Source organism: Plecotus auritus, assembly GCF_963455305.1.
Source record: "Plecotus auritus genome assembly, chromosome: 2".
NCBI classification, from domain to species: Eukaryota; Metazoa; Chordata; class Mammalia; order Chiroptera; family Vespertilionidae; genus Plecotus; species Plecotus auritus.
Window position 1 is genome coordinate 185,807,397 of NC_137771.1, and position 16,958 is coordinate 185,824,354.

The 16,958-nt window shown below is 43.6% G+C and overlaps 1 protein-coding gene across 1 annotated transcript in view; it reads left to right on the forward strand.

The window, feature by feature from the left end:
• The window catches only part of KLHL6 (kelch like family member 6), a 55,106-nt gene extending 42,683 nt beyond the window's left edge, over window positions 1-12,423 (forward strand). The window contains exons 4-7 of the mRNA XM_080655614.1: window positions 2,524-2,761; window positions 7,882-8,084; window positions 9,603-9,816; window positions 11,319-12,423. Coding sequence (XP_080511740.1) covers window positions 2,524-2,761; window positions 7,882-8,084; window positions 9,603-9,816; window positions 11,319-11,620 — 957 coding nt within the window. The 3' untranslated portion in view covers window positions 11,621-12,423. The remainder of the gene's footprint in view (window positions 1-2,523; window positions 2,762-7,881; window positions 8,085-9,602; window positions 9,817-11,318) is intronic.
• The last annotated feature ends 4,535 nt before the right edge of the window (window positions 12,424-16,958 follow it).

Genomic DNA, 16,958 nt, shown 5'->3' on the forward strand with positions numbered 1-16,958 from the left:
AGGTTATCTATTTCTTCTAGAATGAGCTTTAATAGTTTGTATTTTTCAAAGAACTTTCCCATTTCATAGAAGTTACTGAATATGTTGGTTTAATGTTGTTCACAATATTCCCTTATTATCTGTAGAATCTGTAGTGATGTCACTCACATCTCCCATTCCAGATAGTGGTGATTTGTGTCTCCTTTTTTTTTTCTGATCAGTTTGGCTTGAGGTTTGTCAATTGTATTGATTTTCTCAAAGAACAAGCTTCTGGTTTAATTTTATTTTTCTCTATTGCTTTTATGTTTTCTATTTAACTTATTTCTAATCTAATCTTGATTATTTCATGACTTCTGCTTCCTTTGGGTTTTTCTTTTTTTAGTTTCTTAGGTAGATTTGGAGGTTATTGATTTGAGACCTTTCCCCCCTAATATTGTCATTAGTACTATAAAATTTCCCCCAAGTACTACTTTAACAGCATCCCATATATTTTAATATGCTATGCCTTCATTTTTTACAAATAAACCCTCAACAGTAACACTATGCCAGAAATGGCACCAGGCACTATAAAGAAAATCTCTGCCTTGCTAAATGTCTGTCTTTCAGAGAACAGAGGACAGTAAGCAAATGAAGGGTGGTGAGTAGACCGATGGAGGGAGTGTAGGCAATCACATGGGTCATATCCCATGCTGGGTATGTGGGTCGCTGGCAGGTGGCTCAGCACTGGGAATCAAAACCCTCATACACTTGGACAAGTGTCAGTTTCTGCAGCTGTATTCAGTGAAGCATTTAAAGTTCAGAGTCTTGATCAACTGTATTTCCAAAATTCTGGCTATTTCTGTCTCTGCTTCCCATTTGTTTAGTCTCTGAAATGCAGGTGATGAAGGCATTCTTTTGATATAAAATATCTCTACTATGTCTTCTGCAAAATTGCTGCTATAAAACATCTGCTCTGCCTTTTGTATTTGAAATCGGGTGGGGGTGGGGAGTGGGAGCATAAACTTTGGATTTAGGAGGAGAGAGAATTCTGATATCTGGAAAAGTCTCCAGTGGCAGAAATTTGGGCTTGCAGTCAGGAGAATCTTGGCTTTAACTTTGCACAATTTACCTACAGTGTGACCTTGGGCTACTTAACTGCTCTAGAGCTCAGACCCAATCTGCAACATGGAGATAATAATGCCTACCAGCTGCTAGAATTGTTCTGAGATATAATCAGATAATGAATTAGATGTGCTTAGCACAGTGTCTGGCACATGGTAAATGCCCCACAAATGAAGACTGTTCTTATTCTCACTCAGTTTGTTTATGGTGCCCTATCTCCCACAATCAGACATTTTCTTTGTCTTAGGCTAAAATCTCTCTTTTCACTGTGTCCTAGGTTTTTGCTGCTTTTATTGCCCCCAATCCAGCTCAAAGCACTTTCCCATTTCCATTGCAGGCTGGGTAACTGAACCAACCCACCACTGTGATCCCTGGCTTGCGGTCTCGTTGTTAGTTGATTTATGAAACTCCCTGTCTGCTCACTGCTTGAATGATCTTGGGTTTGTTCCTGGTGACAGTAGTGTAAGTGTGGAGGCTACTCCTGGAACTCACTTCACCTTCCTTTCCCAAACGTTAACCCTTCTTGTCCTATCATTATCTCTCCTTCTTAATCTTGTCCCTCCTCCAAGTTCATGAAGTTGATGACAGTGGGACATTTTAAAACCCTAAAAGCAAATGTCAATCTGTATTTAACTTAGAAATGGTAGCTGGTACCTTCATTGGGAAAGGTCTTTTGGGACAGAAAAGTTGCCCCTCTGTTTCACTTCCTCCTAAATTTCCACCTTGATCTATACCAAGGTCTGATGGCATAGAAATGATTATAGGCATTTACAGAGATTGTGTTGCTTCTCCATGGTCACAAGGCCATAGGTTGGTGGACCCAAACTCTGGTGTATTTGACTCCAGACGTCTGCTCTTTCAGCTGGGTTCAAATATCCATGGTGTGGCTCTCTTTGCTTGTTCAAGGTTCTGAAGGGTCATATGCTTGAGGTTGAGACTCAGTCCCCCAACCTGCTTGGCCACACCCTTCTCCCACTGTCAGGACCTCTCTTTTAGAAGAAGTGTGGTAGTGAACAAAAGTCTGGGATGTCATCAAGATATTGGAACAAGGCAGGAGTGGAAGGTGGCCAAAAATGGAATTCTAGGATTCAAGGCTTCATATCAGGTAGGAAGGGAGAAGCAAGAAGTGCATTTGATGGTAAACAGACCTGGAGTTCTTAAAATGGCAGCAAAAGCAATAAAAGATAACCTTTATTGAGTACCTATTATATACCAGGCTCTGGGCCAAACACACTATGTATATGATCTCAATGAATCCTCACAGCAAACCTGTGAGGTAGTTACCACTATAATCTCTAATAGACAGATGATAAAACTGAGGCTCAGGGAGGTGATGTAACCTGGTCACACAATGGCAGAGTTGGGAACTGGGCCCTGGTCTGCTGGCTCCATAACCTGAGCTCTGAAACCCTGTGTCATCCTGTACTCCCATTGGTTTTCCAGATAATATCAGAGCGCACCAAGCCCAGGATGCATGAGTTCCAGTCTGAGGTGTTCATGATCATCGGTGGCTGCACGAAGGATGAGCGGTTTGTGGCGGAGGTAACCTGCCTGGACCCCCTGAGGCGCAGCCGCCTGGAGGTGGCCAAGCTCCCAATGACGGAGCATGAGCTGGAGAGTGAGAATAAGAAGTGGGTGGAGTTTGCATGCGTGACATTAAAAAATGAGGTCTACATCTCAGGTAAGCAGGAGCCACGTGATGCCAAAGCAAGTCCACATTGGCACTACATATTTTCCTGAGTAAGGGCAGGCAGCCATCCTAGAAGAATTACTGTAAATGGCAACAATCTAGCTCTGACTGGGTCAGGATATGGAAAGCAGAAGCTCAGGTGGCCTTATCTTGGAAAGCACATTTTTACTTGATGAGCACTAACCTGTGAGCAATATTGTGCTAGGATCTGGGGAGCAGGAAGAGAAACAGGAAAGAGATACTAGAATTTATTTGGTGTCTGTTATAGGCATAGTACACGAAGCTTGGCCCTGGGAATACAGTAATGAATAAAAATGTCTGCTCTTCTCCAAGAACTGATCCTTCAAGTTTATTAGGTCATACTTTTAGACACTCCCAAAGCATCCAGAATTTTTTTCATTTCTTACTTCTAAGTAGTTTGATCAATTATTTACAATGATTTATGCCTATCAACCATTAATCCTTAAATTATCTGACAGTCAGCACTATTCCCAACACCTAGCACTGTGCCTGGCCACCATAGTAAATGCTCAATGAATATTTATTGAAAGACATATTTTCTACCATCTCTGCAGCATAGTAGATGAATTTATAATTTGGTAGCATTTAATCATATGCCTCTCACATCAACTCTATAAGATAGGTGACTTAAATCTCCAGGTTACAGATGGAGAAAATGGAAGCTCAGAAAGGTTATGGAATGCACCTATGGCCACACACTGGTAAATGTCAGGCAAGATTCCAACCCAGGTTCTCTGAGTCCCATGCTTTCCCCAAAAGTGACCCAGCTCTTCTTGGGGCCCCAAGGGAGGAGACAAGTATCCCTTCTCTTCTCTAGAAGGTGCTCTCTAATCTGTACTTATTTGGGGGGAAAGCTGCTTCCTAGAGCTGGCTTCCTCCAAAATCAAGGTCAAGTCAGTTCTTCTTGGGATATATTAATATCATAGATGAGGTTATAGCGTTCTTTTATCTTGTAGAAATATGTTTTAATTGTTGTAGAAGATTCAAATAATATAGAGTATGAAGTAAAATATGTCAGTTTCTCTGTGTCATTACAATCCTATATTTTAAGTTAAAAATAGTTTTATATTGCTTTAGAGTAAATAATGCCAACTTTAGTAACTAATTCTAAATCTCAGTGAATTACCATAACAGTATATGGGGTTGCTCTGCTCAGTCACTCAGGGACCTAGGCTCCTCCCATCTTGTGATGCTGCTGTTTTCAATATGTGGTCTTCATTTCAAGAGGAGAGAGAAAATGAATGAGTTGAGTGTGAACGAGCTGAGAACAGCCTTAGTCTGCATTCACAATTCTACTCACAGTCTATTGCAGGGGTGGGCAAACTTTTTGACTCGAGGGCCACAATGGGTTCTTAAACTGGACCAGAGGGCCGGAACAAAAGCATGGATGGAGTGTTTGTGTGAACTAATATAAATTCAAAGTAAAGGAGCGGAGGGGAGAGCAAGAGAACCCTCCGCTCTTTCGGCTCCGCGGGCTGGATAGGACAGCCGAACGGGCCGGATCCAGCCCGCGGGCCATAGTTTGCCCACGGCTGGTCTATTGGCAAGAATGAGCCACATGCCCTCCCTGCCCCCCCCCCCCACCCCCTGCAGGTGGGCTGGGAAATGCAGTTTAACTGTGTGTCCAGGCGGAAAAGATGGGGTTTGTAATTATAGTCAGTCTTTGCCACATCTACTGCATGTTATTCTATAACTTGTCCTTCTCTTAAATGTGTCGTTGTCTTTTTAAAAAATGATACAAGCAATACATGAAAGCATGCTTGTTATCCTAATATATAAAAAGTCAGGGGCTGTCATGACTGAAACAACCAGATGGATGATCGAACAGCAGGCTGTGTGGGGTGACAAGGCCGGCAGGGGGGTTAGTGAGGGACGACCAAACAACTGAACAAGCAGGCTGTGTGGGGCAACCAGGCCGGCAGAGAAGTTAGTGAGAGACGACCAAACAACTGAACAGCAGGCTGCATGGGGCGACCAGGCCGGCAGGGGGGGCAGTTAGTGGTGATCAGGTCAGCAGAGGGGGCAGTTAGGGGTGATCAGGCCGGCAGGCAGAAGCAGTTAGGGGTGATCTGGCTGGCAGGGGGGGGCAGTGAGGGGCAATCAGGCAGGCAGGCAGGTGAGCAGTTAGGAGCCAGCAGTCCTGGATTGTGAGGGGGATGTCCGACTGCCGGTTTAGGTCTGATCCCTAGGATCGGCAGTCGGACATCCCCTGAGGGGTCCCAGATTGGAGAGTGTGCAGGCTGGGCTGAGGGGATCCCCCCTCCCATGCACGAATTTTGTGCACTGGACCTCTAGTACACAATAAAATCAACAGAAATTTGCACTTCAATTCACAATACATTTTCCACATCATTGCAGTTGGTGTAATGGATTTATCATATGTTTTAAGTGATATAATACATGTGAAGCACAGCATGATCCCAAGCACACAGTGAGACCTCAACAGTGTTAGCCATCATTAGCATCATTTCATTATCATTATTCCTTTTACCAGCTGCAGGACAGTTTATTGAATAAATGAACCATGATTGTTTTTCAGCTTTTATTTTTCCACTAAAAAAAATTGCACATATGTTTATGAACTTGTGCTGCTATTTGGAGAGATTCCTAGAAGTGGTCATAAGATGTGAGGATTTAGAATTCTTGTAAATATTGCTAAATTGTCCTCCAGAAAGTTTGTACCAATTTACAGTTCAACCAATGATGAATAACAGTGGCCATTTTCAACATCCATTTTATGTTATTTTTTATTATCAGTCAATTACACTTTTAATAGTCTAGAATGCTTAAATTTATACACTTGGATCATTAATGAGGTCGAGTATATTTCTGTATATTTAATAGCTAACTGTATTGATTTTACAAATTATCTATTCACACTGTTTTTCTATTGGTTGTTTGTCTTTTTTTTTTTAAATTAAGTTTTTGGAGTTCTTATCATATACCTTTTGTTATTTGTATTGCAAGTACTTTCTCCCAGGCTGTGTTGTTTTCTAACATTGATTTAGATTTTATATAGTAACTTTCTTACATGATTCTGGGTTTCAAATCCCACCTGAAGATCCTTAACATCTTCTATATTTTCTTCAGTTACGTTTAAAGCATTTACATTTGAGGTTTATTTTAAGGTAATGTGGAATAGGGATCTATCTTAATTTTTCTCTAAAAGTGTTCTAAGACCATTTATTGAATGATAAAATGATCTCTACATCTTTTAGTCTGTTCTGTACTCTGGCTGTTATTGATCAGTGTGTGTGGTCTGATGCAGCACCACGTTGTTTGTATAATAGCTGTGTAGTATAGTTTGATATTTGCTGTGGAAAGCCCCCTCTTCATTTTTCTTTGTCACAAGTTCCTTAGAAATCTTTCCAAATTTACTCTTCCAAGTGAAATTTAGAATGATCTTTTCAAGATCCCTGAAAATTCCTGAAGGCGCTGGATAAGTGGATATATCTGGAGAAGGTTGATGTCTTCTTATCTATGCACACGATACGCCTGCCCAGTTAATCAGGTCTTCTTTTATGAAGTAAAATTCATAGAGTTCTTTTTCTTTTTAAATAAAATTTGCATGCATTTCTTTGAAAGTTTATAGTTATTTAGTAAGTTTTGACACTACCTACATGGGACCAATATCATAGAGTTTTAAGTAAATAGAGATCTCTAAAAGGCACACAACCAAAAGAAAAATGATTAAACTAAATGAACTAAAAATTCACAGAAGGGGAAAAAGCTCAGTATCCCTAATAGCCAGGGAGAACCAAAGTGGCATTATTTTTCTCCATTAGGCTATAAAACAACAACAAAGAAAACACCCCAAAACAACCCCCAACCCCCCTCCTTACATCCACTGTGGGTGGGGCATGGGGAAAGGACAACCAGCAGCTTTAGAGGGCTCTTTGGCAGCACCTATAAAAATTCAAGGTATGTACACCCTTGACTTAGGAAACCCTCTTTTGGGCTCCATCCTAGAGAAACACTTATCCATGACACGGAGCATCATCAGTGACATTCATTGCCGCACTAGGGCAGTAGGGCAGGTTAACAAGTCTGAAAAGTACGTATTTTTCATTAGGTAGCTGAGTTGGCACTCGGTGCTGATGGGGAATTGGAAATAAAAATTTGTTAAAATATTTGATTAAAGTCACCAAAAAGGACAGTTCTCCTCTGTTTTGTTCTCTCTTCCGAATTAAACTATGTATTTTCTGTTTAATAAGAGAGTTGTTTTGAAAAAATGATTTACCAGCTCACTCTCACATTTTCTAATGGGAGCATCTCATTCTTTTATAGTAAAAATTGTTTAAAAACAGGTCAACCCCACTTGTATTTTTTGTACAGTTATAAACCCAGATAATTTTTTAAAATATGTTTTTATTGATTTGTTTAGAGAGAGAGGGAGGGAGAGGGAGAGATAGAAACATCAATGGATGAGAGAGAAACATTGCAGGTGGGCTGGGAAATGCAGTTTAACGGTGTGTCCAGGAGGCTGCCTCCTGCATGCACCTTACTAGGGATCGAGACTGCAACCCAGGCGTGTGCCCTGACCGGGAATCAACCAGTGATTTCTTGGTTCATCGGTCGATGGTCAACCACTGAGCCAACCAGCTAGGCAACTCCGGGGACTTTAAAATATTTATTGGTTTGCATTTTTAAAAATAAATAAGCAAACAGAACATAAGCTGCTTTTTAATTTGCCTGCTGGTCAAGGAAGGCCCTGCACAGTCCAGACTTATCTGTCCTGCTTTACAGCTTGCTTCTTAGCTTCACAAACATGGAGTCCAGGCTCCTGCTGTGGGTGGAGGAGAATATGGTCCTGCCTCCCTGAAGCCCACCTCTTCCCTGAGCTCTCACGGCACAGAGATGCCACATGACACGTCTGGAGAATTATTCACCCCAGTTCACACTGTCCCTTTTCGTTCCTCTGTGTTGGTTCTGTCCCCCAAATAGGCCACACACACCTTCAGGATTTCTTTTCTCTTTTCTTAGAAGGGCTGGCCTGGGGATTCAGCACTTATGGATCTGTGGGAAATTATGGGAGAAGCTGTATTTCTGACACATCCGGTGGTTTCTTAAACGCTCTGCATCTCTTCTAGGTGGCAAAGAAACACAGCACGATGTTTGGAAATATAATTCTTCAATCAACAAATGGATCCAAATAGAGTATTTGAACATAGGCCGCTGGAGGCATAAGATGGTGGTGTTGGGTGGCAAGGTCTATGTGATTGGAGGTTTTGATGGCTTGCAGAGGATCAACAACGTGGAGACCTACGACCCCTTCCACAATTGCTGGTCAGAGGTATCAGAGATTATTTATATGGGTAACTCTGTTTGTATTATTACTTCAAAGCCTAAAAAAGGGTATATGCCAGTGTGGTTATATGGCTTTCTGATCACTTGGCTCCCACTGAGAACATTTTTGGTGGCTGTGAGCTTCCCGCATCATAGAAATCATTGCTTTAGCACTGCTGATCAGGTCACAGCTTTGTGTACACCTGCCCTATCCTAGCCAGAACCCCAGATGTGGGGAGTGGGGGGAGGCTGGATCCTACTCTGGGTGCATATCTTGGCCCATAGTCTCCGTATCCTCAGATGCCATCTATCCTTGTCTTCTCCACACGGGACACGCAAGGATCCCTTTAACACAGTGTTTGTTGAATGCAGTCATTTGGTAGTGCTTAGAAATCAGCCCTTGTTTATTTGCTTATTAGTGAATCATATTTTATATACTTGCATGCAAGAGTTTAACAAGTTTCACAATGCAAACTCAGGTATATATCACACTCAGGCAAAGGTAAGGCATTGCTAATCAATGGGTGCAAAGGATACGCTCTGGAGATCTGCTGTACAACATTGTGCTATAGATAACAATGCTTACTGTACTTTCAAAAATGTGTTAAGAGGGTAGACCCCATGTTAAGTGTTCTTACCACAATAATTAAAAAAAAAAAAGTCAAGTGATCTCACTTCCTGGTATTTCCAGGTTATTCCCACTTTCATATTTTCTTTCTCTCCTTGTCTTATCATATGTCAGAGCATGTTTCAGTTTTGATGAGTGTAAAGCATGGTTATTGTAGGCACAGCACAGGTAGCCAGGTCCTCCTGGCACCCAGACCTGTCAACCTGAGGAGTTCCAAATAGGGAGCCCTTAATGTTTAATGGGGGAGGGGGTATACTAAGATCTTCTCAGTTTGGTAAGTCCCATTACTTGGCACTTGTGGGTTGGTCCATGGCCCAAGAGGACCATGTCAATGAGCAAGAAGCTCTTGGAGGACCCCTTTAGTGCCTTGGGGTTCACAGAGTGGAAGCACAAGTCTGGCTTAATCCCCAAATCTGCATGTTGCCCCAGAGTGGTAGAGTCTGTTTACCTGTGGCCACCTGAAACCCGTTTACCATTTTTTCTTCCTGGATATTATAAACACCAAGGACAATGCCTGGCATATCGTGAATAATTTTAAGTGAATAAACACATGAATGAATATGACTATGCACGTTTGAAAAAGCATTTCTCTCCAATACTGGCTGGTTTCATCTGTGGAAACATTTATTCCTGTCACTCCCCCTCCTCACCTGAGAACCGAACTCTGGGAGAAACAGGCTGGAAACACCCAGCGCCTGCTAGAGTCTGGAGGGAGGGTGGGATATATGTGCTCTGATCCTCTCTGTGTTTCAAGGGGAGTCAAGGCTACAGGCCTTGTGACTTCAGGCAAAGGATGCCCAGGCTTGTGTGCCCTGGCTCCTGGCCTGTGTCCTGTGAGCCACTGCAGCAAGCTGGGCAATGTGACTGACAGCTTCTCCTGGGCCTGCGTCTCTACAGGCCGCGCCCCTCCTCGTCCATGTCAGTTCCTTTGCAGCCACCAGTCATAAGAAGAAGCTCTATGTGATTGGGGGAGGGCCCAATGGAAAACTGGCCACGGACAAGACTCAGTGTTACGACCCTTCAACCAATAAGTGGAGTTTAAAGTCGCCCATGCCAGTGGAGGCTAAATGCATCAACGCAGTGAGTTTCCGGGACCGCATCTATGTCGTTGGTAAGTGAGCAAATGGCTTCTTATGTATCCAAGGTTCCCCACCCATGAAGCCATGCAGGTAGATCAGACGAAGCCCTCCTGGGAACTCACAAATTCCTGGTTGAAAAGGAAGAGAAGATAGGATTGGACCAGGCTTTGGTGGGATTTCCCTTGAAGTCCTCGAGGCAGAAAACTGCCCACATTTAGGAGACATACAAAGCAAATCATCCCTGGGACTCAGGGAGGAGTTAGAAGTTGCTGCAGGAACATGTGCAGATATTGAAATGTGCACAGTATGATAAGTGCCCAATAAATAGTAGCTATCATTATTTCTTCTTTTGTGTTCATGGGGATTTTACTCTCCCTACTTGCTTTGGGGGCTCTGAAAAGTTGCAAGTTTGCCCAAAGGAAAGCCTGGCCAGCCAGACCACAGTTGGCATGTAATGTTAAGGATGATGGATCTCAATCTTGACTACTCATTAGAATCACCTTGGAGCTTATTACAAAAGTATGGGCAGCTGGGCCTCACTTCGGACCAATGAAATCAGAATGGGAAAGAGGATGCTGGCCAACAGTTGCTAGTGTTTTTTGTTGTTGTTGTTGTTTTTTTAAATATATTTTTATTGATTTCAGAGAGGAAGGAAGAGGGAGAGAGAGATAGAAACATCCACAATGAGAGAGAATCATGGATTGGCTGCCTCCTGCAAGTCCCCCACTGGGGATTGAGCCCACAACCTGGGCATGTGCCCTTGACCGGAATCAAACCTGGGACCTTTCAGTTCCCAGGCTGATGCTCTATCAGCCAAACCGGCTAGGGCAGTTGCAAGTGTTTTTAAGGTACAGGTGACTTTAATGTGCAGCAAGGATTGAGAACTACCGATAAAGGGGATGCCAAAAATAAATAACGTAAGCAAATAAGAGATAATCGGACAAGTAAATATGGAAAGAGATGAAGGAAAAACCCCTCTCTTACATGGTTGAGGTTTCATTTGTGTTTATGGTCAGGCTCATGACTGCTTAAAGGTCTAATCTGGAGATGAGTACCTTGAATGGTGTCCCAGGCCGTGCTCGTTTTAAAGAGGGGCTATCGCCTGTGGTTACTGTCACGTACTGACGGCTTCTATGCACCAGGCCTTCTGCCAGTTACTTCGTGCTCATGGTCCTTCTGACGTCTTACTATCACGTGCTTGTGGTTACAGATCAAAAGGGGCAGAGCTGGAATTATGAGCAGAGTCTGCCTGATGCACCACGTGGTATTTCTTCCAGGGAGCAGTCTCGGGGTGCATTTTGGCCGCTAGGTGAAGCCAGGTGCCCCTTGGGACCTGATTAGCACTGGCTGCAGAATTTAAAGGACGGTGGGAAGTGTCTGTCTCCAGCACTTAGGAAGTTTTTAGAAAGCCGTAAATCTCCTTTCTCTAGGCAAGATGGTAGACTTACCTAGTCAGAAGGATGGTTTTGTGGTTAAAGGAGAAGAAAACCAGAACAAATGGTGCGAGGCCCACCGTGTTTCCCTTGGTCTGCAGGTGGGGCCATGAGAGCGCTGTACGCCTACAGCCCCCTGGAGGACACCTGGAGCCTGGTGACCCAGCTCAGCCACGAGAGGGCCAGCTGCGGCATCGCGCCCTGCAACAACCGGCTCTACATCACAGGGGGGCGCGACGAGAAGAACGAGGTCATCGCCACGGTGCTGTGCTGGGACCCGGAGGCCCAGAAACTGACCGAGGAGTGCGTCCTGCCCCGGGGGGTGTCGCACCACGGCAGCGTCACCATCAGGAAGTCCTACACCCACATCCGGAGGATCGTGCCCGGCGCGGTGTCGGTCTGACTGCGGGAGACGGAGTCACCCCAGGAGCTGGGCGGCGCCTCCTGAAGACCCTCCGCACCCCTCACCCAGGCCCCGCCCACTTCAGACAGTAGGCGGGGCTTGCGTTTTAGGTCAGACCTCAGGGAATCCCCGTGGCTCCCCCTGGGGGCTCCTTGGAAGTCACAGCTTTGGGACCCTTGAGAGCAACCAGGAATGTTTGCGTGACCTACCTCAGGAGAGAAGAAGAGCAATATGTAACATTCAGGACACACCTGCCCGTGCCAGGGTCTGTGCCGGGCGCTTTTGTATATCAAGTCACTGAACCATCATAAAGACCTGGTGGCTGGTTTTTTGATTTTTTTTAAATCACTCTTTTACAAGCAAGGAACCCGAGTTTCAGGGAGGCGAAGTGACTTGCCCCAGATCACTCAAATTGCAAGTAGCAAAACCAGGAGTCTAAACCCAGGTCTTTCAATGTCAAAGTCAGTGCCCTTTCTGCCATACTGGCTCTCTCAGAGCAGGAAACTAGAAACAAAAACAAGGTGCCCCAAACTGGCTTGTTTTTTGTTCTGACAAGTTTGCAAAAGGATTCACTAATCAAGGCAGGGAAATAAGGGTATTTCTCTTTTATTTTTCCTTTCCTTTCCTATTATTTTCTCCCGCTTCTAACCCCCTCCCCCCCCCCCCCCAAACCAGCTGGAATTCCTGGTGTTGGAGCCTTGGGCTCCTTGTCAGGAGCATCTCAGAGGCTGTTTCATCTGACAGGTCTGGGGAGGTGGGTCTGGGAAGGCTTGTTTGCTTTGAAAGATATATAACAAAAATTGTGTTCTATTCTCCCATCAAGAGCCTCTATTTTTTTTATGATCATAGGAGGCCCATTTTGGACTAGAACTGTCATCACCAGACAGAATTGTACCTTTAGCACAGTCCAGTGCACTGGCCCCTTAATGTCTAACTGTTGTATTGCTATGGAGAAAAGAGGTTCCCAGAGACTCAGAGCTCTGTTTTAAAAAGATGTGAATATCCTAATAGACTGCTGGCCACTGCAGGAATCAGGAATCACCAGCCTCTTCTTCTTCCTTCTTCCTTCTTCCTTCTTCCTTCTTCCTTCTTCCTTCTTCCTTCTTCCTTCTTCCTTCTTCCTTCTTCCTTCTTCCTTCTTCCTTCTTCCTTCTTCCTTCTTCCCCTTCCCCTTCCCCTTCCCCTTCCCCTTCCCCTTCCCCTTCCCCTTCCCCTTCCCCTTCCCCTTCCCCTTCCCCTTCCCCTTCTCCTTCTCCTTCTCCTTCTCCTTCTCCTTCTCCTTCTTCTTCTTCTTCTGCTTTATCCTCACCTGAAGGTATGCTTTGACTGATTTTAGAGAGAGAGGAAGGAAGAGAGAAACATCAACCAGTTGCTTCCCGTATGCACCCCAATCTGGAATCGAACATGAAACCTCAGTATGTACCCTATACCTTTTGTGTATGAATCAACAACCTTTTTGATGTATGGGATGACACTCCAACCTACGGAGCAACCCTGCCAGGACTGACCGACTTTTCTTAATGGCATACACTCCATTTTTTAGACAGTGATTTGGGTCCATGTCCCTGAGATCCCACCCTCCTGGAACCTTAGTTTTCAGGGTCCTTTTAAACCCTTCTGTTTGCTTTTTGGATCTGCTTGGCACAATTTTGATTCAAAGAACAGAGTCAATCCTTCACTCTAAGCCAGCCTTGGGCAAACTACGGCCCACGGGCCGGATCCGGCTGTTCTATCTGGTTCTCTTGCTCTCCCCTCCGCTCCTTTACTTTGAATTTATATTAGTTCACACAAACACTCCATCCATGCTTTTGTTCCGGCCCTCCGGTCCAGTTTAAGAACCCATTGTGGCCCTTGAGTCAAAAAGTTTGCCCACCCCTGCTCTAAGCACTAGAACTTTCAAATGAGCTCACTGGAAATTCATTCTAATCCCCAAGTTGGGGGAACAGATTAAGAGATCCTGTTTCATATGCTGTATTTAAGCAACAACAATGGTAACAACATAGTAACTGCATTACCCAATGTGCTTTATTTTCATCATATGATCTCAAATCTCTTTATAGAGTTTTATTTCATGTCAGATGCAGCACACATATTGTGCTTGTACTTCTCGGCAGTTTGAAATTTGATAGTGGATTTAATTTTCATAGAAAAGTTATGGCTAGAAGGAGCTAAAATTCAAAGCAGGTAAAAAAGACTTGGAAAATTACAAGATTTGTTTCTGCTTAGATTATTGAAGATAAATATAAATGCATGTTGGTGTGTGCAAAGCTCTGTGCCTTAGGATCACATGTGATAGTTCAGCTCCCTACTATGAAAGTAAGATGAGAAAATACAAGCATATTTGTGGAAATTTAGAACACATGTATCACTTACTCATGAGCACTAATAACCTTAACAAAGGTCTCAATTTAATTTAGTTCAATTCAGCAAACACTCAAGGAGTTCTTTATGTTTGTCAAGCCTTGAGGACACCAATGAATAAGACAAATCCCTACCATGAAGACACTGAATAAACAGGTAAATAGGCCACTTGAAAATATTATAATTTTTTTCATCAAGTTAGCAGAAAGAGAGAGAGAGAGAGAGAGAGAGAGAGAGAGAGAGAGAGAGAGAGAGAGAGAGACATGTATGTAAAGCTATGAGGCTACATCCAAGTCTTTATTGTCCTTCCGAGTGGTCTCTCTGAAAAGCTGTGCACTTCAGTCAATGATGAGGCCACTGCTTACGTGTTTGTCTTTCTTTGACATTGTCTTCGGAAACTATTTCTGAGCTATAATCATATTCCAAAAATGGTTTCAGGGAAGAACTTCCAAAGAGGATATCCAATGGCAGCATCACAGCCATACATGAAGAGCCACCTCAGAAAGAGGACAGTCCTTGTCTTGGCAGTCCTTTAAGAAGAGAAGCCAGCAAATTTTGAGCCTACCAGTGCAAGGAAAGTGAAGATTTAGGATCTCTGTGTTATAAACCTGGTTCTAAATGCAGGACCCAAGTTTCAGGACTAGTTCAGAACACCCAAATGAAGACAAGGAAAGAATTCTATATAATGTTTATATCATCAGGTACGCAGGTGGCTTGGGGTAGAAATCTCAGGTGCCTGACTCTCAAGAAATAGGGATTCTCGATAGTGGCATGGGTCAGTGGGCAGATATATCCATTAAGATGACCCAGAGTTCTGCACTTGAAGCTGCCCGTCTGTAGCTTTTAGGGAAAGGAAAAAGTTCAAGTCGTTTTTGAGAAACTTGGTAAGTATAAATGTCTAGGCACTAGCCAGGGATAGAAGCTCTTAAGATCTAATTTTCATTCTCAAATAAACAAATGTCTAGCAGTTAACTGTCATAATCCATACCACCAGCAGGGGAATGAGGCAGATTGGTGCCCTGTGAGCCACAGCAGACTGGATCTTGAGGCAGGTCCTGTGTGTGGACAGAGCACCTCTGGATGGGAGGAAGAGGATGAGGGAGGTAGGAGGAGTCAGGTCTGAGAAAAATGATATGAGGATCCCTGGAGTTTGTGAGCATGACTCCATTCTCAAGAAGGGAAAGAGGTGAATAAGGAGGGGTTCTAGCCAAGGGGGTTCCAGGAAGGAATCCACTTCTTAGAAATGAGTCACAAGTTAAAGCAGGACTAGCAATCAGACCCATGGGCTCTGAGGCCTCTGAGCGGCTTGGCTGGGTCTCCTACCTAATTGGACCTAGAGAGAATGAGGCCCAGAAGCTCGGGTGGGACTCGAAGGGCAGGTTAATGGACCCCAGTTGACAAGGCTGGTCTAAAATGGGCATGGAGCTAAGCTCACCCAATCATCAACAGGTAACTGTTCTCTTAGCTTTCATCACATTCTGCTGTCAATGACTTCACCACCACCCCTCCCTCCCCCCGCCACACATACACACACACACACACACACACACACACACACACACACACACACACACACCTTGAACCCAAAGCAAACTATGCTCTCAGGGAAATACAAATACCCTTTGCTTATAGCTGTGAAAAGTGTAGCTTTCCTATTTATAAAAGTCTTCGAGGTACTGTTGTTATTTACTTATCCTACTTGATTTTGAAACAGAAAAATACTCAATAGAATTTTCAAAGTGATTAAATACCACTGGGATTTCTTGTATAAAGTTCTAACTTGGGCTTGCAAAATAATTTTGTCCCTTAATATCTGACCTAGATGTTGTAATAAATCTCATAACATGCAGAGTCAATCTTCATGAAAATTCACAAATATTTCAAACATGTCTCTGCAAAACCAGTTTTGAAAAGTTGGATTTTCATATTCATAGGTAAAAATAGCCCACACTTAGTTAACCGAATCCTTTAAGTATTTTGGTTACATAGGTTTGTATTTTTTTTAAAAAATGATCAAATTAAGGATATTGTTTTTGGTAAATATACAAATAAAGTTTTTATTTATTCAATAAATGTGTGTGGAATGGATAAGAATATGTTGTACACAATTACGAGGTGATTTTGGGGGCGTGTTTTGGTTGACATGAATAAGTGGTATCTGAATAGAAATTAATTTAGAAGATGGAAATTTAAAACATTTCAGTTGGTTCAAGAGGATTTAAATAAATTCATAGGATAAGCTCAATCAGATTTGGTTTATAGAATGGCAAAAAGTAGACAGCATTTCTCCCCTGAGCCTTTCATTGCTTCTCTGAACAAGCTTTACCAATCCATGCAAACTGTGATTCTCAGTCTGCCCGGTCTTTGCTCTTGTTACAGGAGGCTCCCCTCTGGCTTTCTCATTTTTGGTCTGTAGGAAGCGGCTATAGGGTCAAGCCTCGGACTGACCTGTGGCAGAGCCACATACAAGTCCCAGCTTGGAGGGCAGAGCCCTCCTAGCACAATTAAGCTTGACCCTATAGTCCTCCCTTGTTCCTAGGTAGCTAATGGGAGGTGCAGCAAGTGCTGCCAAAACAAGGCTTGAGTGACGAAATAGATTTGAAATTTGCAAGGACATTGTAAACATGTTGACCACTCTCCTTGTTTTGCTTTGTGTGCTCTGACTATAAAAAAAAGCTTCGGCTTACAGGCTGTGTCACTGTTTCCTCATCCAAGCACAGTGATCCTACCTAGCCCCCGCTGTATTCTCTTGTCTGTCTTCTTTAATCCTTCACTGCCCCTCCTCAGGTTCATCCATGGCTGTGCTGGACACGGTTCACTGGTCTGACCGCTCAGCCTGTGTCAGCCAACCAGTGTTGTCTCTGCAGCCTTATACGACCTGTGCTTCTCAGATCAGAGCCCTGGAACTTGGCATAAGAGACAGAGCTGTGGTTCTCAACCACTGGAAACTTGTCATCAATTTACCTTGTTTTGGATT